The 25,662-nt window shown below is 33.4% G+C and overlaps 1 protein-coding gene across 1 annotated transcript in view; it reads left to right on the forward strand.

The window, feature by feature from the left end:
- LOC128987165 (uncharacterized) overlaps positions 1–17,371 on the forward strand; it is a 31,966-nt gene extending 14,595 nt beyond the window's left edge. Inside the window, exons 6-8 of the mRNA XM_054407901.1 lie at positions 376–432; positions 2,099–2,215; positions 17,187–17,371. Coding sequence (XP_054263876.1) covers positions 376–432; positions 2,099–2,215; positions 17,187–17,275 — 263 coding nt within the window. The 3' untranslated portion in view covers positions 17,276–17,371. The remainder of the gene's footprint in view (positions 1–375; positions 433–2,098; positions 2,216–17,186) is intronic.
- The last annotated feature ends 8,291 nt before the right edge of the window (positions 17,372–25,662 follow it).

Raw genomic sequence — 25,662 nt, forward strand, 5'->3', positions numbered from 1 at the left:
ACAAATATTATACTTAAACATAATATATAAGGTACCAAATAGAAACTCTCCTGGTTATTTTGGTGGTGGAACCACACTGATCGGTAAAAGAATCGCATAGAAATTGGTGAACATACATAGAAAAAAAAAACATCGCCACAAACAAATTGAGAACCTCCTTCTTTTGTTGGTAGTGGGGAAGTCGGTTAAAAAGGTAAATTAATTTGTTAGGTAAAGGCTTGGTGTCTATTTTATTTATTTTTATTTTCGCCTCCATCAAAAAATTAAATAATAGACTCTGGAGTTGGCTCATTAAGATCAAAATATTCTGTACCACTTTATACTAAAATAAAATTAAACTATTGAATTGTATTTAGATTTTGCATATTGTTGTAGTTAAACCCGCAAAGCAGCAGAGCAGCGAGTATTCGGAAAAAATTGATAATACTAAAGGTAAGCAGAAAAAGTTTGTAATAAGTTGTTCATCTTAAATATCAATACTTTTACCTTAACTAGCTCGTTATCTTCTACTTATTGTTTGTTTCAAGGAATCGATGATTAGAACTTTCGAGATAAATTCCTTTCTTGGTCTTTCCATTGCATTCTTTAATGATATAACTTTAAACTGAATCACTTGTGTTAATTCTTGAATTAATAAAAAAAAGTAAAACTGACCTTTAGCTAACCAGTAGTTTTACAACGTCCATAAACTTCATAATCCATTACGGAGACTACTTACATGTTTAAGGGGTCAACAATTAATTCATATTATTTCCTAAATTAACTATAACAATCAACACTTTTTATAGGTTCGTAAAGTAAAACTACCATTTACTACAATTGAATTGGTTCTATTAGTCTAAAAAACTCTCTAGTAGTATACAGGGTTAGTAAAAAGTGTGGAGACCCCCTGTTATTTTTTAACAACCTATACTAGAAAACTAAACTCGGCACACCTTTATGGTATGTTGTGAAGTACTTTTTGGGCATAACCGCCACTTGGTGTACATCCCCAAAATGGGGGATTTTGGGGGAAACTCAAAAATTTTAAAAACAAAAACCCATTGAGTGACCTCATTTTGAAGGTCCTGGTAAAAGAAAACCAACAACGCAACTTAGAGATCTCTATCTCAATCCAGTAAAAAATGGCAGCCAATTGAAATTCTCAGAAGTTAAATTGAACTTACAGCTTCCCAAGTCTGGAGACACCCTGTAAATTTTTTAAGGGCTCTCACTAGGAAAACTAAACTCTACACACCTTTATGGAACGTTATGAAGTACTTTTTGAGCCTAATTGCTACTTGGTTCCCAAACCCAAAATGGGGGATTTTGGGGGAAACTCAAAACTTTTTAAGGTTAAGCTCCATTGAGTGACCCCTCATTTTAAAGGTCATACAGTATTAAAAGAAAACTAACAACGCAAAATATAGGTCTCTATCTTAACACAGTAAAATATGGCAGCCAATTGAATATAAAATTGCAAGTTATTTCTGATTTCTAAAGATTTCAATCAGCTTCCATTTTTTACTGGATTGAGATAGAAACCTCTAGTTTGCGTTGTTAGTTTTCTTTTACCAGGACCTTCAAATTGAGGGGTCACTCGATGTGGCTTATCGTTTAAAACTTTTGAGTTCCCCCCAAAATCTCCCATTTCGGGTTTAGGAACCGAGTGGCTATTATGCTTAAAACGTACTTCATAACATGCCAAAAAGGTGTGTAGAGTTTAGTTTTCCTAGTGTGAGCCGTTACAAAATTTACAGGGGGTCTCTAGACTTGGAAAGCTGTAAGTTAAATTTAACTTCTGAGAATTTCAATTGGCTGTCATTTTGTACTGGATTGGGATAGAGACCTCTAGTTTGCGTTGTTGGTTTTCTTTTACCAGGACCTTTAAAATGAGGGGTCACTCAATGGGTCTTTGTATATAAAATATTTGAGATTCTCCCAAAATCCCCCATTTTGGGGATGTACACCAAGTGGCGGTTATGCCCAAAAAGTACTTCATAACATACCATAAAGATTTGCCAGTTTAGTTTTTCTAGTATGGGCCGTTAAAAAAATAACAGCGGGTCTCCACACTTTTTACTAACCCTGTATAGTCTTTAACTTTTGTCTGATTTAGGTACCCCGATGGTGGTCGAACACTGGGTTTGTGCAGTAGACTGGGACATGGATGTCTTCACTATGGCCTTTCAGAACGGTGGTCAGGCTAAGGTCTATAACAAAGAGCACGGAACAAGTGAGTATAGGCATAGATAATACATACTCCCTTAGGTATAGGTCAATAACTTTTAGAGAATCTAGATTCTCTCAAGATCAATAAGAAACTTCCTCTTGGTTTCATTTATTACTTCTCATGGCACCTTTGCAACGAGTGTTCAAACATCAACTTGGACAATGAAGTAGACATATGATTGATTATGATAAGCTGTAGACAGTTTTTCTATTTAAAAAGAACAAGTGAATGATATACCCATAGTGCAACACATTTTGAAATTCAAATTTCTACTTTAGTATTTGTATTTTGTACAAGTTTGGAGAATCAATGTTTTATATTTCAGTTTCCTTGGCGTTTTAACAAGAGTTCAAGTGTTGACTTTTGGATGATAAAGTTGACATCTAATCGATTTTGACAAGGTGTAACTATTTCTTTTAATTAAAAAAGAACTTACGTATACCATTTCCATAAACCGTTACTCATATGCAAGTTTATTATTCACACTGTAAAATTCAGATTCATATAGATCCAACACTTTCATTCATAGTTAAATCTATAAAGTTATGTTTTAATTTTTTTATTATAAATCCACGAGGACTTTAAAATAAAAAAAAAACTTCTTGGATCACTCTGTAGCTGTCTCATTCACACTTTACATTATTATTATTCCTTTTAATTGATAGAAAATAATTTCCTACCTTACAATTTACACTAGTAGAATCTCAACACTTTAAACCAAAATTAAACTGTTTAATTGAATTTTTACAACCGTCAATTCGACGTTTCTTGTACCAGGATTCAGGACGTCCTAATTGTGCTAAAATGCAATCACGTCGACGCTTTAGTCACTTCATTAGGATACAATTACAGACGCTTTGATCATACGATCCAGTGCTTTCTGTACTATAGTATTGCAAGGTGCCATGTAGTTAAGCCATTACAACATTAGGATACAATTACAGACGCTTTGATCATACGATCCAGTGCTTTCTGTACTATAGTATTGCAAGGTGCCATGTAGTTAAGCCATTACAACATTAGGATACAATTACAGACGCTTTGATCATACGATCCAGTGCTTTCTGTACTATAGTATTGCAAGGTGCCATGTAGTTAAGCAATTACAGACGCTTTGATCATACGATCCAGTGCTTTCTGTACTATAGTATTGCAAGGTGCCATGTAGTTAAGCAATTACAGACGCTTTGATCATACGATCCAGTGCTTTCTGTACTATAGTATTGCAAGGTGCCATGTAGTTAAGCAATTACAGACGCTTTGATCATACGATCCAGTGCTTTCTGTACTATAGTATTGCAAGGTGCCATGTAGTTAAGCAATTACAGACGCTTTGATCATACGATCCAGTGCTTTCTGTACTATAGTATTGCAAGGTGCCATGTAGTTAAGCAATTACAGACGCTTTGATCATACGATCCAGTGCTTTCTGTACTATAGTATTGCAAGGTGCCATGTAGTTAAGCCATTATAACATTAGGCATGTGTAACAATACTTTGAATTTTATAGTAGGGGTAGTCGATGTATGGACAGTTTTATCATAAGCTAACCAACAGTAAGGGATTGTGTTTTATCTATGGTTTTATATTGTCTGTAAAGGATTTTATAAGAGCAAAATGAGTACACTCTCGTACACAATCTGAATCCAATTTATTTAAAAATTTATAGGATAAAATACAAATGTCATATTTAAATCGCAGATGATGGAAAATATCGAACCACTGAGATCTGTACACGATTACTATAAAGGGGTTTTCTAGTATTCGTGCATCTGTATAAAATAACCGTTATGACGAGAACAGCAATAATACTGCTAAATAGCTATTGCTGTAAGGTATCATACCACATTTCAAGGTTAAATTAATTGTGATCTGTTACTGCACCAGGCTGCATATTGCACGTAGACTCCCGCTTCTTCAATTACCACATTAGTATCATTATTAGTGAAGTGCATAAAACCGATGACAAGTTGTTGAGTCTGCTGGATTATTGTATGACAAATAAGTGAGATTTTACTTTAAATATTCTAAGGGCAGTTTGTTTTATATCTGTGTTTGTGCGTTTTATTCTGGGGGGTTACGAAACTACTATATCTACTAAACTGAAATGTGTCACAAAATTTGATTATGTACGCAGTCAATACATCGCATTACTAATGAATGACCGTTTTGGTAATTAACGAGTGTGGGTAATTTTCATTCAATGTTTTTTAAACAATGTTTTGTAATGGATGAGTTAATTGATCCATTATCTTGAGAAATACAAATATCATCAGAAACTATGTGGGTACACTATAACCAAAATGTAAATGGCAAGTTAACTGTCACGGTAATCTAATAGATAAAAAGTGGCCATTCACTTGAATCTATATTTTCACGATCCTCAAGTGGTCATGTTTCTTGTATATAGGGTTCCAGCTTTGAGAATCTATAAAGGGCTAATTTGGGGGAAATGAGGGGGTTTAGTGAGATTATAAAATGTTATATAATATGTGGCCATTGATGAGTGCAATGATTTGCGTGCGATAAATTGTATTTTTCAACATTTTATATGAACATAATACATCAGGTTGTATCGTTAGGGAGTTCAGGAGAATACGGGTGATATTTTAAAACTATCCTATATATGGTAGCTTAATATGCTGTATCTCCATGTCAGATTAAATTGGAAACTCAAGCTAAAACGTTAATTTACTGATGCCCCTATCCTAAAGTTAGCTGTACTCGATTGAACAATATAGTATATTGGTTTATAAATAAGCTTTAACAATTAAATACAATATATATGGTTAACAATTAACAGTGATTTGAGTTTTGATAAACCAAATAATGATCCATGCATAATAAGTCAAGTTTAATTAATTTTTTGACATTGATCCAAACAGTGTGAGTTAAGTACTTGGCTGTTAGTACAAGTATTAGTTGACAATGTACTAGGAAAACGCTAGCCAATAAAGTAATTATCATTCATAGAGGATTTTTTTCTCAGAAAACCTACACAAGTACCCACACATGTCATTCGTTCATCATTAATATTAATTCCTCTATTATTTTGTGTGTTTTCTCCTATAATGTTTGTTGATGCCCCTAATAATGTGACATCAGTTATTTAAAATGTTTCTCCTTGATAATATGTATTATTTCAACCAATTTTGTTCTATGTTATATACTATCCCAACACCCCACAGACACACTTATAACAAATAATATATCCTTGTAAGAAAATTGCAATATAATAAAATCTTAAATATAGTATTATTTTTCGAGATTAATCCAAAGAAAATCAAAACTTCTGTGGCAAGTGTTATTTATGTGAATTCACCAGCTGTACCATTCAACAATGTACATGTGACTTCCAGAGCTTTAACTATTGCCTCTCCCCAGATCCTGCCAGGTCTTTACAATGTTAACATCACTGTATAGGACATTTTGCCTAAGTCAATTTCATTCCAAAGTGTGGTCTAAGTTTTAAATTGCTTGGTTCCAAAATAAACCAGACCCTATTATTTTTTATTGCATGTAGTACAAAGGTGATGACAGAGACTCTAAATTGGTAACTATAATCCATTTTGTTATAACTAAGGAGAAAGTTTCAATTGGACATTAATTAACTCACTGGGGGATACAAATGTTTGAGCACTTCTAGAGGTGATAGGGAGTTGAAATTTGGCACGCACGTAGGTCTTGGGCCCAAACCCCAGGAAAATTATGAAAAGTGACATTTTAAAATTTTAACCCCCCCGAAATCTCGAATTTCTCCCCCATGTTATTCTTAAGGGGAATAGCATTGAAAGTGGTCGACTATGGTGTGCTCATTTGAACCGTTTAGTAACGTGCTAGAGACTTGAAAGTTTGGTAGTATCGTAGTATGGGATCTAAAATTAGCGGTGAATTTTGCAAAAGCCCCATTTTCAAATTTTAACCCGCCCAAAAATCCAAAATGGCGGACATCTAAAAACGACAAAACACGTTTTTTCAAACGCCTATAGATAAAAAACGGTAAGAGCTAGAAAAGATATGAAAGAATTTTCATGGTCAGGAATTAAATTTTCTACAAAAAACTGTTGGGCGTTTTTTTTTCTCGAAAATCGCACTCCTTTAGCTTCAAAAAACGCCCTACTTTCAAAATTTGGTAAATTTCTTTCAAATTTTTAACGGTTTTCGCTACTTTTTCCAACCTAAGTTAATTATTTTTGCAAATATTATCAATGTTTTGTATTTAATCTGGTTTACTTTAAATTTGATTTATTTACAATTTTTTCATAACTTTACTCCTTGACTCTTAGCTTTAGTGTCAAAATTTGAAAGATTTTACGCCCCTCATGTTATTCTTATGGGGAATAACATTGAAAGTGGCCGACTTTGGAGTGCTCATTTGAACCGCTTAGAAACGTGCAAGATACGTGAAATTTTTTAGTATTGTAGTGTATTAATTAAGTAAGTAAGTATTAATTAATTAAGTAAGTTAGTAATATTATGTAAGTATTAAATTAACGGTGACATTTGCAAAAGCCCCATTTTCAAATTTCAACCCCAGCAAAAATCCAAAATTGCGGACACCTAAAAACGACTAAACAAGTCTGTCTGAAAGGGCTATAAATAAAAAACGGTAAGAGCACGAACAGATTTGAAAGAAAATCGTAAGTTAGGAATTAAATTTTCTACAAAACCGTGTTAACCGTTTTCCGAAAATCACACCTCTTTAACCCTAAAGATCGCCTTACTTACGGTACAAAAATTGGTATTTTTTTCAAATTTCTTGTGGTTTTCACTACTTTTTCCAACCTAAGTAAATTATTTTTGCAAATACTATTACTGCTTTGTATTTACTCTGGTTTACTTTAAATTTTAATAATTTTATGTTATTTCGTTACTTTACTCTTTGACCCCCAAAACTTAAGATTAATTTCAAAATTTGAAGGTGTTTACCACTTTTGCGATTGTCATGTCATTCTTATGGAGAATAGCATTGTAATTTAATGGCTTTGGTACTTATATTAATTATATAAATTCGATTACATGTTCGCATCATTCTAAATCAAATGAATCCCGTCACGCCCCAGTCTAAGTCCCGCCCACTGGAACGGTTTCACATATTTTAGTAAATAACTCCTGTTATATTTAATCTAGAGAGTTAAATTTATTTTTTAATTATAGCTTAATTAAGGAGCATCACATTTCCGGTAGTGTTAGAGTGTATGCATCCACATACACCAGGAAATGCATACAGAATCGTATTTTTAATATACCCTCCCCACTCTGTGTTCGGTAAGGCAGTTCGAAAGGTCGGAGTTTCAGTACCACATATGGTTCTCGCTATTATTTTTGTTACTCGATTTGACTACACATAATAACATTTTTTAGCTGTACTCGCTTGAATATCTTCTGCTGATTTAACTGTGTGTGTAATTCCCTGTTGTGAAAAACCACAGAATATTAGCCGTCTTTTAAGCTATACTCAAGATGTTGTCGGCTGATAAGCTAGTCCAGTTCCATGGAAAAGCGTGGTTTTACAACAAAATAATGGACTCGTTTGAACAAGACTCCATTCGGTGCGATAGCAAGGGCTCCCGACTGCAAAGACTCCCGACTGCAAACCCTACCGAAAGGTGACGTCACGGCCGACTACCCCTCTCTCTATCTGAGTGGAGTGGGAGAGAGTCGTTGCGGCAACACCCCCTCAGTCCAGCCGCTGGCTTGTCCTCCACTCGAAAACCCCTACAGAAGTATGACGCCACGGCCGTCCATCCCTCTCTCCGGGTAAAGTGGGGAAATGTGAGTTTCCGTCCGCGATTTTGATGTTGTTGATTCCCACTAAATTAACGATATAATTGTTTTAAATCCGATTTGTTAAGCATGCCGTAGACCTATATTTTTTCCTCTGAAGATTAAAATAAAATTGTTAAAATTATTAGCCTTGTCTCCTGCGTTTTTTATATTGGTCATTCCCACTAATATAGTTTAAAGCCAATTTAGACATTATTGGGAAAGTGTTTATATTTGTGAGTAAGTATGAATACCACGTGTAAACCAATAAACTGATTTAACGGAATGTTGGCTATTGAATATAATTATTTTATTGTACTAATTAGAACAATAAAAGACAATGTACTTAAATTTTGCTCTGATTTTTTAATGTAACCCGGCGGAAGCTTCGACAGAAAACTGTGATATTATTGACTATAGCCTATGGTGATATTCAAAGTCACAAAGCTTATTACAACCAATAAAAATCTCTGAATAATTAATTAGTTTTTTTACTAATTGTTGGGTTTATTATTTCAAATACTGTGTCATTTAGGGTAAGATATTGGGATTCTATAATCGTTAGAAAAACAGATCAATTAATTATTCAAGATTATATATGTCCAACAAATTATTACAGTAAAATTTTGTTATGAAAAGTTATGAAAAATTTTGTTATAAAATTTTATTATGAAATTTTGTTATTTTACAGTACTAGGTAGCCTGGGCATGAGGAATTTTTAATACTTATCTAAATAAAAAACAAATAAATCGGGAACGAAACTCATCTTAATTTCTGTCCTATTTGTCTATCAATGATGCCAATATGCCAATATATGCTGCATTCCCATAGGAAAATAGAGCACCGAAAATTACATGAGTCATTTCCTCCAAAGTATTACAACGTATGTCTTATGGAAAAATAATAATTGGCTGATAAGAGAAAATATTTGTTCTGTATCTCCAGTGAAACGTCTTTATGTATGTATTTAGCAACGCGAAATAAGTAGTGTATGTCAGTTTTTGTCAGTGTTTCACTAGAGGAAGCGGCATCGTTTACATTGTGATTCGTTACTAAAAGTTTTTTCATAACTAATTTAGTTGTATTTTTGGGGGGGTTTTAATCATCTCGACCTCAAGATAAAAACTCCTTGAAAAAAAAAACCATAAGCATTACGGGATATATTTTCATGATTCCTCGCATGACCATACAAGACTATTTAAATATGAAATATAAAACAGTATATTATTCTGCAATCTTTGATTAATAATACTCAAATTAATTGGTAACTTTCATATTAATGTAGATTATGGGTTTTCCGATTATTCAACCCCCCCCCCCCCCGGTACTATCGGGTCAAACCCCTATTCGGGGAACTGACATATCTTGGAATTTTAGAGACGCCCACTTCTTTTCGCCCCTCCTCCTACTTAAGGACGAATCAGATAGTATCTCAGTATAAACAGATACCAACATTGCCTTAAAGTCACTTTAAAGTTTAGTTGTTGTTGACATGTTGGTAAAGAGAGTGATCGGGAAGTATAAAGGCGTGCGGTGGGTAACCGAGGATGGTTACGTTTTTAAGTTGAAGCGGAAATTGAAAAGCCCATTACAAGTCGCGATGGTGTGCCAAGACAAAAACTGCGCCGCGTTAAGTTTAATCCAATTCGACAGGCCTTACGAATGTGAACCTGATTCGGGCGAAGTGATTGGCGTTAAAAAATGTCATACCGCCGGGATTAAGTGTAAGCAGGAGAAGTACGCTGGTGCAACGGAGCTGCGGAAGAATGTTATCTCCAGGGCGGCGAGAGAAAACAGACAGCTGTCCCAGATATTCCAAGAGGAAATAAACAGGTGAGGAAAACACAATCTATACATTTATATCTTGTACTTTAGATTGAGTACCGTAGTTGTTGTTTTATATTGTAGGCCAACATTGATTTAATTAATTTGTAAATATAACACTTTAATTCAAGCGAGAAGTTAAACGATCCTTAGACTAACGAAAAGGATATTTAAGTAGCACTTAAGTAGTTTGAAAATACTGTAACTGTATTTGACTTGCCGTTATACCCGTGCTTGGCAATAGGAAGATGACGTGAAAAGAATAGTGTGATTCTTAAGATATACTTTATGAAATAGTTACGAATATATAATTGGCTATATGATCCAAACCTAACTGAACTGCTTGTAACGCAACATATTTTTTATATTTCATGTAAGAGCTTTAGATTTTATATACAGCCTACAGTGTGTATACAGTAAGTTGGCCTATCAGCCACCCTGGTCGATCCTTATCTCCCCTCGGCGCTCGTAGCATTTTCTTTGATAAGTCACCAAATAACACCTCCAAAACAATAGATTTTTTGTATTTAGTATAGTACTTTCATTTAAATATAATGTTCGTTACATTTTTAAAATTACAATGGAAAAAAGTGAGAAAAATGCAGTGTACCGATAGTACACTGGTACAGCAGCTCGTCATTTTAACAGTTTAATACTACTTATCAAAACATATGAAACCTATGAACTTGAAACTTAGTACTAGTACCATAGACAATAGAGTCTAGTACTAAGGTTTGTTTTATGTTTTGATACACTAAAACAAACAAAACAATCGGGAAAATCACTCTACGTATGTTAAACAAGCAATTCAAGTAGGTGATATGTAAATTTAGGATAAATGAGTTTTTCAATATTTGTTTTGTCTTATGCTATTTCTAACAAACCTAATATGTTTGATTACATTTTTACTTCTCTAATAAAGGCTCAATTTACACTAGTCTTTAGATATGTGGGTTTAATTATCAGAACACTTATGTAAATCCAACGCATTTTATGTTGTTCAAGATGACCATTGATGAAATTTGAAACTGAGTTTAAGCCCAGGGGGTTTGTTAAATAGTAATTTTGTAACGTGTGTCAAAAAGTTTTTAATCGGTTTAAAGCAGATAAGACAAAAAATGTAGAATTTAGTTCTACAAAAACAATATTATTGAAATTAAATGAGATGTAGTTATGCCGTGGTCTATGTATCAGAGAAAAGAGGATTTTTATGTTAACTGTTGATTTTCTACAAAAATAAATAAAATAAAAAAAAACCACTAAGTAATAACACTTTCCCCGCCAAGTCAGCAATCCAAAAACGATAATAAATCATTACTTTTTCCGCCAAGAAAAATAATGTAATGTATGTAAGTTTGGCAACTTGGCGGTAGACTTTTGCTCGATCACTTTAAAAATTACCATAAAACTAGTTTCATTGAGCAAGTATCTCTCCCATTAGTACATAGGAAAGAGCTTATTTTACAAAATTTGACCTAATTTAGTGGTAATTACGTGTGGAGGATAAGCCGTTGTCTGGACCGGGGGCGTTGCCGCAGGGAATTGCGTGTGGAGGTTAAGCCGTCGGCTGGACCTAGGGGGGTTGCTACAGAGAATTACGTTTGAGGGTAAGCTATCGGCTGGACTGGGGGGTGTTGCCGCAGCGGCTCTCTCCTACTCCACTCAGATAGAGAGAGGGGTAGTCGGCCGTGACGTCACTTTTCGGTAGGGTTTGCAGTCGGGAGTCTTTGCAGTCGGGAGCCCTTGATGCGTTCCCCTCCATTCAAACAGGACTCAGAACTGCCCAACACCGCTTCCGGAACAGCGGAATCGGAATCGGAACGGTAACCTTTTGGGCGAAGGAGTGGGGGGTTTGTGGATTGGGAGGGGGTGAACCCCTCACGCCGTAGTGCGTAATGCGAACTTGAAGTTAATGTTGTTTGTTTAATTAAAGTTATGTTTATTTGTTATTGTATAATGAATGTTGCGGAGTTACAATAACCAGTAAAAAAACTTACTAACTTAGGTTCCCAATCTTTATAACTAATTTACTATTAATTTCAAAATGTGTTTGTCAGATCAATTGATGGATATATTTCTAGAAACTAATTAATTAGCCTAATTGATGGATATATTTCTAGAAACTAATTAATTAGCCTAATTGATTCAGGCCTTGCCTAATAAGTTATTGGACCTTTATAAAACAATGTTCTGTGTTGTACAAATATATGTTGAAGGGTTTTATTTAACTGACCTACCTTTTATTATTGATAATAGTATTATTATGACGTATTTTATTTAAATATGTTATACGTAATTATGAAAGTCGGGTAAAAGAATTTAAACTGTTGTCAATTGTAAGGAGTAAGATGGACCCTAAATAAACTTTGTGGTGATTACCGAAACATTCAAGTTACTTTTTGCATCATATAGAATATCTTATGGCCTATTTATTACCTTATACCTTACCTTATAATAATAAAACATAACTCAGGGTATAAGTTAAAACAAGACAATTTTTTTTTATTCAATAGGCTAACCTGATTAATTATGATAACATAGGCCTACCAGTTGGTTGTGTTTGAAATTTTAATAAACTTAGGCCTAAGTTAGGTAATGATTTTGTATACAGGGTTAGTAGTAAAAAGTATGGAGACCCCCTGTTATTTTTTTAACGGCCCATACTAGAAAAACTAAACTCTGCACACCTTTATGACATGTTATGAAGTACTTTTTGGGCATAACCGTCACTTGGTGTACATCCCCAAAATGGGGGATTTTGGGGGAAACTCAAAAAATTCAAATACAAAGACCCATCGAATTGAGACCCCTCATTTTGAAGGTCCTGGTAAAAGAAAACCAACAACGCAAACTAGAGGTCTTTATCTCAATCCAGAAAAAAATGGCAGCCAATTGAAATTCTCAGAAGTTCAATTTAACTTACAGCTTTCCAAGTCTGGAGACCTGCTTTAAATTTTGTAGCGGCTCACACTAGGAAAACTAAACTCTACACACCTTTTTGGCATGTTATGAAGTACTTTTTAAGCCTAATAGCCACTTACTTTCCAAACCCAAAATGGGGGGTTTGGGGGAAACTCAAAAGTTTTAAATGATAAGCCCCATCGAGTGACCCTTCATTTTGAAGGTCCTGGTAAACGAAAACTAACAACGCAAACGAGAGGTTTCTATCTCAATCCAGTACAAATTGGAAGCTGATTGAAATCTTTAGAAATTGGAAATAACTTGCAATTTTATATTCAATTGGCTGCCATATTTTACTGTGTTAAGATAGAGACCTATAGTTTGCGTTGTTACTTTTCTTTTAATATGACCTTCAAAATGAGGGGTCACTCGATGGGGCTTATCATTTAAAATTTTTGAGTTTTCCCAAAAATCCCCCATTTTGGGTTTGGGAACTTATGAGAATTTCAATTGGCTGCCATTTTTTACTGGATTGAGATAAAGACCTCTAGTTTGCGTTGTTGGTTTTCTTTAACCAGGACCTTTAAAATGAGGGGTCACTCGATGGGTCTTTGTATTTGAATTTTTTAGTTTCCCTCAAAATCCCCCATATTGGGGATGTGCACCAAGTGACGGTTATGCCCAAAAAGTACTTCATAACATGTCATAAAGGTGTGCTGAGTTTAGTTTTTCTAGTATGTGCCGTTAAAAAATAACAGGGGGTCTACACACTTTTTACTAACCCTGTATAAATATATCACCTTTATTATCTATATATTAATTTGAAACTGTTTTTCTTTGTGACAGCTAATTTGAGAGAACGGCTAGGCGTAGAAACTCGGTAGAGGTGTCTAAAGAAAGGTCTTGGTCTGTAGATGAGCCATCAAAAGAGAAACGTGGTAAATTCCCTTGGGGCTCTGCCCCAGTGGCCTTTAAATTCCCATCCCATGTTATTCATATGGGGGAAAAACGGGGTTTTGTCACAGCTAATTTCAGAGAACGGCTGGGCGTAGAAACTTGGTAGGGGTCTCTAAAGAAAGGTCTTGGTCTGTAGATGAGCCATCAAAAGAGAAACGAGGTAAATTCCCTTGGGGCTCTGCCCTAGAGGCCTTTAAAGTCCCCTCAGCAGATTTGTTTACATTATGGCCATATGTATAATTTTACACTACTTTTTAATGAAACAGCTGTTAATATTTAAATTGTAATTTATTGAATTTGTCAAAAGAAATGAAGTATTTGCAAAGGTTTTTTCTGATTTTAAAACCGATTTTCTTCTGCATCGTGTCATGTTTTGCAATATGATGTTGTAATGTTATAATGTGCAATCCAAATCAGTGGAAAATCCTAATATCACAGTAACTCTTAGAATATTTCTTATGGAGTTAACTTATGTTTATTGTATGGGTTGGTTTCTGCCTTTTTTTATCACTTCTTGGAGATTGTACGTAGGCGTGTTGCACTTAGATGATGTTCTTTGGCGTATTGCATATGTAGAAATAATGTTTTTTTGCTCATTCATAATCGTTATTATAGAGAACCTAATGCGGCTATGAGCGGGAAACAATTTGTAGAAAACTCTAAAAAACAAGATTAGCTTTTTAAAAAAGATAAGATAGGATAGATCCTATTTACAAACAATTTTGATTATATCTAACTGTTGTGTACATCGTGAGTATTTCCATAATCTTTGAGTCGACTTTTATAAAGTCCTCGGAAATTATGACCGTTATTCGTTTTAAAATAACGCATGTAATGATTCGCAATTGCTCGAATTCGAGCAACAGGTACACTAGTTTGTTTATTATTTGTAAAATAAAACACACTATTTCAACTGCAAGACAATGTATGTTTTAATTTAGTCGATATCTAAATAATTCAATTGTCTAAATAAAGTTCAAGTTTCATTTTCCTTTTTTATTTTCCACAGCTAGTTTTCTATTGTTTACACTTGTTACACCATTGTTAAATGAATGGTTTTTTATGTAATTTTGACACCTTTGTCTCTCAATTAATTGTTGTTGATGTTGTTGATAAGCTCCAAGAGGGCAAGCCGGGCCTAGGGTATCCATATGCTGGTATGCGTATGCTGGTATCCATATGCTGGTATGCGTATGCTGGTATCCGTATGCTGGTATGCGTATGCTGGTATCCATATGCTGGTATGCGTATGCTGGTATCCATATGCTGGTATGCGTATGCTGGTATCCATATGCTGGTATGCGTATGCTGGTATCCATATGCTGGTATGCGTATGCTGGAATCCATATGCAACTATCGATATGCTGGAATCCATATCCCGCTATCCATATGCCGCTATCCCTTTGCCGCTATCCATATGCTGGTATCCGTATGCTGGTATCCATTTGCCGCTATCCATATGCTGGTATCCGTATGCTGGTATCCATATGCCGCTATCCATATGCCGGTATCCTCAAGCACCCCTTATCCTCTGGGAGCTTATACTGGTGTTAGGGGAGTTGGGAATGTATCATTCCCCGCAGTATGTACAGTGTGGCCCAGGTCGTCCAGTGGCATGGGGCGACCCAGGCACCGAATCCAAGATAAAAAACATAACATAGCATCAGTCCGATCATTTTTACTTGAATTTATCTAACTTGAAATTTTGAATGTGTGTTTAATTGTTTGTGTCTAAGTTACATTGATTTTTTTTAATTACCACGGTAACCCTGCGATGTAACAGTTTGGGTATGGAGAATGGATCAATGTATTTTTGCAAGGGCATGCAACACAAATTTATTATATTACTAAGCCATTTACACTTAAAGGTATATTTAGTTTATATTTTAAAAGAAAAATGAATTTGTATCTATTTATTTTAAGAGTCTAATTTAATGACATGCTACAAACAGTAAAAAAAATAAACAAATCTCATCTATTGCGTTATCTATTCATATTTAATCAACATATTTACCACTTCATTTGTTTGACTATTAATATTAGGCCTAAATATAAAATATTGCTTTAGAATAAATGTGATGAAACAAAATAAGACATGGACCTTATACAGAAAGGTCAAGAAAATTAATTTTCTAAGTAGTTAATTAACATTTAAATTTTTGCATGTCATGGAAAGATAAGTGTGTGTAATGAAGCTGACAGATAACTTAAATTTGTAATCGATATCTTACATTAGTGGACGAGGGACCGGGTGGGGCCTTTCAGCGGCGACTGGTTTTTGTTTTGATTCAATCTTGAAATAGCTCAAAATCATTTTGTTTACATTTTTTAGGGAACATGGAGGATTCCAATTTGTTTCTTGATCAATATAGGCAGATAGACTGTACAATAGTTAATAGTTTTAAGGACATAAGCTCTGTTTTTAAAAGTTGCTCATACAATTTTTTCTACATGAACATTCGTAGTTGCAATAAAAATGTCGATACACTTCTATTAATGTTACAGTCAATCGATGTAAGGTTTGATTTCATAGCGCTTGGGGAGACATGGCTGGGTAGGGATGGGGGGACGGGGTTGGACATAGAGGGGTATAAATTGTATTGCACGACTCGGGGAAAAAATAAAAATGATGGGGTCATGATGTATGTGAGTGAGAGAGTGGATGTGTGTGAATGCAAGGATCTGGAGCTGGGCGACGTGCACGGACTGACCTTGGACTTTGTCCATCAAGGAACTAGATCTAACGTTCTGACTGTGTACCGGACACATGACAGTGACTTAGACAACTTTACTAACGCTCTTAGACATTACTATGAGAACAAAAATGACTGCAACACATACGTCTTCATGGGTGACACTAACGCTAACATTTTGCGACTTTCCAGAACCCCATACTATCTTTGAAAGAAACACACCTATGACCTACGAAGTAAGAGTGGGGAAAACAGCTGATCAAGTATTCTCAGCTGTTTGCAGTTGTATATGTTACCACCATTGAGTAGACCACCACCATTGTGCACTTCAACGCATGTCTGCCGATCACCGAGAACAGGGCCATGGGTAGATCTACTAGTCACTTCGAGTGGTGAACTTTTGTCCTGGGGCGTCCAGATTGTAGACCTGTTGGTACTTTCTTCCCTCAATCTTGAAAAAAGAAAGACCACTGGGATGACGGTTCCCGCCTGACACTTCGAGCGCGCTGAAAGCAAACATGTCGTTGTACGCACGGGCTCTTTCCAGGAAGTGACGATCAGAATTAAAGTGTTCTTGCAGAGATAGAACACCTCTGATTTACCTGATTTACATACTCTGATCTCTCTGACTTACCTCATCAGACAAATAAATAAAACATAAGTTAGGAATTATCTTTATGAAGACATAGAGTTAAATGTGGGCTAAGTTAACAGCCATGGGAATTTTGTAAATCTTTTTAAAGACACCACAAAAAAAAAATGAATAGACATAATGCTTTCCTGTGAGTAGTAATTGTTACAACTCCCACTCTAATGGCCTTGTTTTTTTCAGACTTCAGCGTCCACGATAGCGATGTCTGCTTTACTCTTCTCGCCCGTCATCCTGAGAAGTATCAAAAGATCAATAATCCAAGCTTGTAAAACTTACCAATTAAACACTGTATGTATTAAAACAAGTGGCTGTATCGTATTTAGTAATATTGATGACCTTTGTAATAAAATATGTCTTTATAAATACTTATTTCGTGATTTTTTCTAGCAGTAGCCATTTTTACGATAGAGCTAATTATAATGATATATTTTACTATCTACAGAACAATCTTTGTACGCAGACAGTATTTCGACAGTGCATCTTTTAAAGTTACCGTAAACATTTATCCTCAATTATATTGATTATAATTAAAATCATGTTGTACGTATTATTAAAAAATGAAGGGAAATAGAACTTTAGCAAATGTATGAAATAAAAATAATTGTCAGATAACTACATAATCCTTTTTATCACCTGGTTTAACAGTGGTTTTAAAATCTGTTGAAAAAAACCTATTTAGAATAAGTTACTGATGGTTTAATCAGTGTAATCAGGTTGAAAAGACACGGGATTGAGTATTTTTGTGATTAGTTAACGTGGAAGTGAATATTAAATAATAAATATATAATATAATTTTAATCCAAATTAATATCCTGGAGTAAAATATTATAAAATAATAAAGAAGTAAAAGAGTAAAAAAATATAAATTGATACGATAAATATACGCGTAATGCGTTTACATTGCAAGTAAAACAAAGTTGAATAAAAATCTAAAATTATTCAACTAAACAATTCAAACAGGTATCAACTTCATCACTGAGGATGTCTATAAAAGTAAGTTTAACTTAAGTCAAAACAAATCGTAATCTTATCAATATTACTATCACACAAAATTATTTCTGAACTTTAGTTCTTACTTTAAAGATATTTTCCCGACTTAAAACCATATTTTCTATTAAATGGGGAGAAATGGAGGAGTTTTGCGCAAATGATTTTTTATGCTTTTTATAGAATTTCTGCAAGGTAATGCAGTGACATTTTATCTACAACGGCCGAGTAGTTAGGAATAGTCGCTGGACAATTGGCTACTGAGTTCGAGTGACCCTTGCCTTAAAAAATTATATTGGCATGAGAAAAATTTATATAAATATATTTTGTATGTAAATAAACACTCCTATTGCGACATTATTACTTGTTTGTATCAATTTCATGTTCACTGTTTGTAACAGTTGTAATAAATCTTTCTCAATAAGAAGAATTGTTAGGTAATGATTATATAAGTATAAATAATTATACTCAAAAACTTTGGTTGACGTGTAACGGTTGATGCTGTGTACACATGACAATTAATCAAAACCATAACAATATAAATATATAAATAATTAGAAAACTTTAATAGAAAACGTTTTCGTCTTTTAAAACAGGTTTAAAATATAAAAAAAACTTGGAGATTAAAAAGAAAATGACAAGAACGTGGGTTAAATGTGTTCATAATAAAATATAAATTTCTGCTTTTTACGATTATCCAGACCTAAATTTAGATTACAGCATAACCAATGATTAGACATGTTGTTTTGTCACAATTATTACCTCTAAGCCTAAAAATTATAACCAAATTTGTAATCCGGTTCTTCTGAAGTAAATTCAAATCAGCTAAAACGAAAAAGGATATGATTAGATTTTAGAACAGTTGGTCCAAAATATAATTTAGGAAATTAAAAGATTAAGCATTAATTTTTTATTTAGTGTTTTAAATTGTAGATATAAGAGAAGAAAGAATTTATTTACCTTATAAAGAAATCTTATTTACCTACGAGGTTTAACTATAAAAATGCTCTCTAAGGGTGTATTATTAACATTTCATTATCACAGTTTTAGTTTTAATTTTAGGTATATGAGTAAAAAGAGTTTGATTCTTACCTACAAAATTTAACTTAAAAACCCCATCTTGGTGTGTAAAAGATCTTTAACAGTTGTGTAAAACATATTTTTACAGTTTTAGTTCCAACCATGACAAAAGTTTCTCGTTGGCAGTAAAATATAAAATTTACACTAAGATTAGCGCGGCAGTGTCAGCGGGTTAATGTGGTCTTATCTTGCTTCTCTTCCACCACAGAGTCGCACGAAACTGTTTGATTAAAACAAAATCCTAGCTAGCATATCTTACAAAGAATAAATAGCTTTAACATGTAATGATGATGTGCCTCCGAGTTTATTTAATTTGGAATGAATTCATCATCACAAATTTGTCCAATATTTTAGCCATGGATAAGCCTCGAGCCATAACCTTTCTTTTAATGGCTGTTAAACAAAGAACTGAATTTTAACCTACCTGGGTTAGACTGATCGTTAGTGAGTCAGACACCCTATGTTATGTTATACCATTGACTATTGGATAGTCAAATGTTGTACTAGCTGATCAAATGATAATTATTTTCTTATGGTTGTTTATGTTTTGATTATTTCAAGAAACTTTCTGCAGGTGATCCAATGTCTTTGAAATATTAAAAATAAATTGAGAAAACTAAAGAGGGAGAATTGTTATTTTAACTATAATCATTTTCTTATGATTGTTTATTTTTAGCGAATTTCCCTATAGGGAAGTAGCTATTACCGTAGGTGGCACGGTAAGACCTAGACCCGGGACCGATTTACTTTTTCATTTTGATGTCCCCAGAGGCCAAAAACACTATTCGTTCAAATTTTTATATATGTATATATATAGACTTATATATATATATATATATATATATATACGTCCGTGAACGCGATAACTTGAGTAATTTTTGTCCGATTTTGATGAAATTTGGTTTAAAGGTGTAAAGCGGGATAAACTTGAATGAGTTCGCGAACCAGCACGACCGGACCATGGGAACGGGGCTTTACGGGGGGTTTTATGGGGTAAAAATTGGTTTTTCTCACTTTTGACCCTCAAAACACAAAATTTCCCAATTTCTCTTTAGACCTTTTTAAAGAGCTTAAAAAAACAAATAATTTAGTATATAAAAGTATTTTTGTTCGATTATTAGTAACGGAGAAAATTGTAAATTTAAAATTCCCATGTTATTCTTATGGAGAATATTGTCAAATGTTGTAGTTTGCTTGTTTATGAATATATTTTAATCAAACTTGGCAAATTTATTTATTTTCTACTAAGCTATCAATATTTTACTCAAAAACACACTTTATTAGTTTCCTTGTAGCAGCAAACCTAGGTACTTGTTAAACCTAATGTTATTAAAATATATTTAACTGAAAATCAATTCAGACAAATCGAAATTCGCTTAGTCGGCAGGTTTGCTGCGGCGGGGGTATTAGATTTTACCTACGACCGTTTTATAAAGTTGCCATTTCAGTTCAGTTCTTAGAATTGAACAGTTTCACTTAACAGATGTTTACTTTCATAACAGCATAGTTTCATTTCATAACAGCATAGTTTTTCTCATAACAACACGGGTAACGGACCAATGAGGTTCAAGGATTGAGAGAAAAGAAGTAAAATTGTAATCCTTCAAACGTCAACTAATCAGCTGAACAGTTGACAATTTATATTGTTGATCCGACTTGTTCCTGTTGATACTCGCGTATTCTTAACCTAAGTTGGTGGAAGTTAAAGGAAGGTGGATTAAACTGATTTAAAAATGTCAGTTAGTGAAAGTGAAGTTGACGAGATGGAAATGAGAGCACAAAATTTATGTGCTAATCTTTTGCCACCAAAATCGAAACAAAGGTATGGAATTACATACCAGCAATTTTCATTAAATGGACGAAACAAAAATAGGTTAAATTGATAAATGAAAATGCGCTTCAGGTTTATTTTGAAAACCTCTTAACAACTTTTCACCCAACTCGTTGTGGGCCACATATTATCTAACTGCAAATTAACTGTTTCACTACATTATTCAGTAGTAAAAAAGGCAATATTTCCCTAATTGTACCTGGTATGGTAAGAATGCTGCTAGCAAAACCTATTTTCTGAAAAAGTAACGTATTATTTAGCGAAGTTTTCAAACACGTACTTACATGAAATCAGCTGATTATACAATAGGCCTAAGTCGTTGCATTACTTTCAGTGGCGACTTTTTGTTCTCAATTGGCCCTCTATCAATGACCTGTGTTGCCTGTACAGCGAGGCATTTTGAGAAGGAGAAAACCGGCCGGAATAACGAAGATAAACATGATCTGAGTTACACACCGGTAATCTTTGAGCTGACTCTTTTTAACTCATTGCAAATATGACTGTTATTCGTTTTGAAATAACTCCTGTAATACTTTGCAATTGCTCGAATTCGAGCAACATGGAAGATAGTTCTGAATATTTCAATTCGGTTATCTTTTGAATCATGTTTATTGATTTCAGTTGTCATAGCAATAAATTTACAAGTTGAGTACTACTGTTCTGTGGTTAAAGTAGACTTTTGTAAAAGAATTAAAAAATCTTTTCTTTTTGTTTAAATTAATATGTTTAATTAATTACAAGCTGTTTTGCATTATATCAGGTACCAGTGTTAAGTTCTCAGACTTGATTAAACAGTATGGATGTATAGTCTAGTCAAGATATGAAAAAAACACTCTTAACCTAAAAAAAATTGCTCTAAAAGGTTTTTTGATGGTTTTCATTTCCAAAAAGTATGTTAAATAACATACTAAAAGTCTAATAAAATCGGAGTCTCGGAAATTGGGTTTTTCTAATATGGCGTCCAAAATTTAAAAAAATAATAAACCTTACTATTTTCCCTGTAAATTTTCTTCTGAACCTCCAATTTAGACCGAATTTGGTACAAACCTTCGAAACTGTATGTATTATCTATAAACTATTCATGATTTAAGATAAATAATATACAGCAAACGTGTTGTATGGGGTTGAAAATAGGTAAAAATCTGTCTTAAGTTGTTAGTAGTAAATAACTTATTTCAACTTTGGTCACTATAGGGAACAAAACTTTTTATCCCTAGTCTGTGCTATACCTATGTTGTAAATCCTTAAAAAATATATTATACAATTTAGTATTCTTAATCATTAAATTATCTTAAGTGGTGGTGGGATAGTTATAAAAAAAACTATGTAATTCTTATGGGAATTCTGAAAATTACCATATCTTAATTGTTAGTTGGTACGCTTGGATAACAATTCATCGTGGCCTGTATCGTCTCCACAGATACTAACACACACATATTTGTCATAAGCGAATTCTGTGTTGAGTCAAGTAATAGAATTTGTTTCAATACTTTTTTTACGCTCGTTCAATTCTTTTATTTTGTAATAGTTCACAAGTAGTTTATAAAAAAAATTATATGTATAATGTTAACAGGTATATTTTGGTAATACTGTTGTTAATCAGCTGTTTTCAAACTCCACAGGATTCGCTTCCGCTCGTTCAATTGTAGTTAAGTAATAAAACACAAATAGTTAATTACAAAAATAATTACATGTATAATGTTTACAGGTTTATTTTGGCAATACTGTTGTTAATCAGATGTTTTTTTTTTACTTCATATGATTCCAATCGTATTGTTGTTCATGTTTACAGTTATTTAGATCAAATTTGGTCTAGTCAAGATATGAAATAAAACCCCTTAATCTTAAAAAAAATTGCTTTAAAAGATTTTTTGATGGTTTACATTTCCAATAAGTATGTGAAATAATACCAAACTAAAAGTCTAATAAAATCGGAGTCTCGAAAATCGGGGTTTTTTTCAATATGGCCAAAATTTCCAAATTTCCCTAAAATATTTCCATAGACAAGCAAGCTTTAAGACATTATTTATTCTCCATAAGAATAACATGGTCATTTTAAATGTACACTTTTTTTATTTTCTCCGTAACCGTTAGGCATACAACAACGCTTCTGTATACTAAATTATTTGGTTTTATGATCTCTTCAAAATGGTTTGGAAATAAATTGCAACTTTTTACAGTGAAAAATGGGAAAATCCCATTTCTACCCCGTAAAAAAAATAGGAGATCTTAAGCATACTCAATTTTTGGGCTTAACCTAGACACAAATCTTAAATATACACAAATCATAATACAAAAACTTTCTTCAGGGTTATACAGTATGTTTTTAGGCCAGTGTCACTAATGTAACCTGGACATTCTAAAATAAAAATATTTTGTCTTATGGTCTGGCAATCTATGGAGGAACGCCCAAAAAGTTTAGATACAGTAAAAGATCAATTTTCAAAACTACACATTTTGACTGTCTGATCAATAAATATGTACTATAACTAGTGGTCTGTAGGGGCAATGGTCCCCTAATCTAGACTACAATAAAAAACCATATATAAAAAGACAAATACTCGAAATATGTTTTTAAAATTATCAATTTTATGTTACTTAAAATTAACAGTGTTTCTTTTTTTATATCTTGGTTTTCCTTCCGTTGGAGTCGTATATTAGATGGTTTTGATGTGTCAATGAAATACAATTGTAAGATAATGATTAAATCAATAACACAACATAACAATTGGAAACGTGCACACGGTTTGGCCTGAGCCCGGAGAACGACGAATCAGAGCTGGAATCATACTGCCAAACATTGCACATCTTTTCTAGTTTAAAATTGAAGATTTGTTTTATAATCTTACGAATCCTGTTATAGTTTCCATTTTGAGAGCCTAATGTATGTAAAGGTTAAAATTATTATTAATTATTATGAAGGCAACTCCCCATTTCGCGGTAGTAAGTCAGAAATATATCTATGAATTTGTCCCTGAATTTTAAAACACAATTGGGAAATTAGAAAAAAATGTCCATTCATATGAAACTAGAAATAAAATTTATATAAATTTATCAATCTCAGCTTCTATGAAAAAACTAAAAAAAGGAAACATTCATGGGATCAAAATTTTTGAATCATTTTCCTCCCAAATTTAAAAGTAAAATAAACCAAAATTATTTCATAAATCTAGTGAATCAACTGCCAAAAAAAGAAAAGAACTATTATTCATTTGAAGAGTTTTTTTGATTAATACAAAAAAATAATGTTGAGATGCTCTGCTGGGAAAAAATAAACAATAAGAACGACTCGATGACCCAAAGTGCCGCTCCAGAGATTCTTTTAAGATTTGTTCACTGCAACTACTCTACTGGCTGCAAGAATTTGCAATGCTCCTGCAACAAAGTATGGGTTACCTTGTACTACAGCTTGTGGACTTTACCAGCTTGGAGAACAATGTGACAGTTCGTAAAGTGATCATAACAGTGTACAACTTGACGAAAATTATGAATTATTATTTGTATAATGCTTTACTACTAACCACAAGAAAGTGCGACTATATTATACTATTACTAATGTTATAAATGTGACAGTTTGTTTGTTTTCAGTTCAATCACGCATTAATGTTATAAATGTGACAGTTTGTTTGTTTTCAGTTCAATCACGCATTAACTACTGGTAGGATTGGGTTGAAATGTGGCTTTATGATAGCTCAGATTCCCGATTAATACAAGCCTATTCTTATCTAAAAAATCCTTTCGGGCTAAAAATGTATAGATATTTATTTAAGTAAATAAAATATGTATGTTGCATTTTAGCAAGCTTGTGATCTTTATTTTCAGACCTATTATTGGATTTTTAAAGCAAAAATTAGTCATAAATTAAAATGCCCCCGCCGCAACAAACCTGCACCCTAAGCGAATTTCAATTTGCCTGATTGAATTTACACTAAAATATCACATTTATTCCCTATTTAAATAGCAATACTTTAACTAGTACTTCGGTTTGCTGCGACAGGGAGGGTAAAAAAGTGTTTTTAGTAAAATGTTAAATAGTTTAGTATAAAACAAATGCATTTTCCAAATTTGATAAAAATATTTTCATATACAGGCTAACTAGCCTACAACAAGTTTTCTTATTCTCCGTAAGAATGACATAGGAATTTTAAATTTAATTTTTTTTGGAATTTTCTCCGTAACTAGGTATTAGGCCCATGACAACGCTTCAATGTACTAAATAGTTTTTTTTTCTGAGCCCTAAAATGGTTTCGAAATAAATTGCAAAATTTTACGTTTTTAGGGTCAAAAATGGGGAAAACCAATTTTCACCCCATAAAACCCCCCATAAACCCCTGTTCCCATTGTCCGATCATGCTGGTTCGCAAACTCGTTCAAATAAATGTAGGTTTACATGTTTGTACCAAATTTCATCGAATTCGGATCATTTTTGCTTGAGTTATTGTGCTAACGGACACATTTGACCAAAATCTTGGACGCCATCTTGAATTTTGGACTTCCGAGACTCCGATTTCATTAGACTTTTTTTCCTGGAAAATACACATAATTCTAAGTCAAAATAACCAATAAAACAATTTAAAGCAATTTTTTTAGGGTTCTCGTACGGATTTACTCGACTAGTAGGGATTTTAGTGGCTAAAGAAACTAGAGTTGGTATGGAAGATACACAAGGCCAAAGAATTGCAGACAGTTCTTCATCTGTTTCTGTCTGGAGGAGCATTTTCTTTTTATGACAGGCTTACAGAGAATGTCAAGAGTAAC

This window comes from Macrosteles quadrilineatus, unplaced genomic scaffold (assembly GCF_028750875.1).
Source record: "Macrosteles quadrilineatus isolate MER2022 unplaced genomic scaffold, UCM_ALF_1.0 Scaffold_2__2_contigs__length_208266976, whole genome shotgun sequence".
NCBI classification, from domain to species: Eukaryota; Metazoa; Arthropoda; class Insecta; order Hemiptera; family Cicadellidae; genus Macrosteles; species Macrosteles quadrilineatus.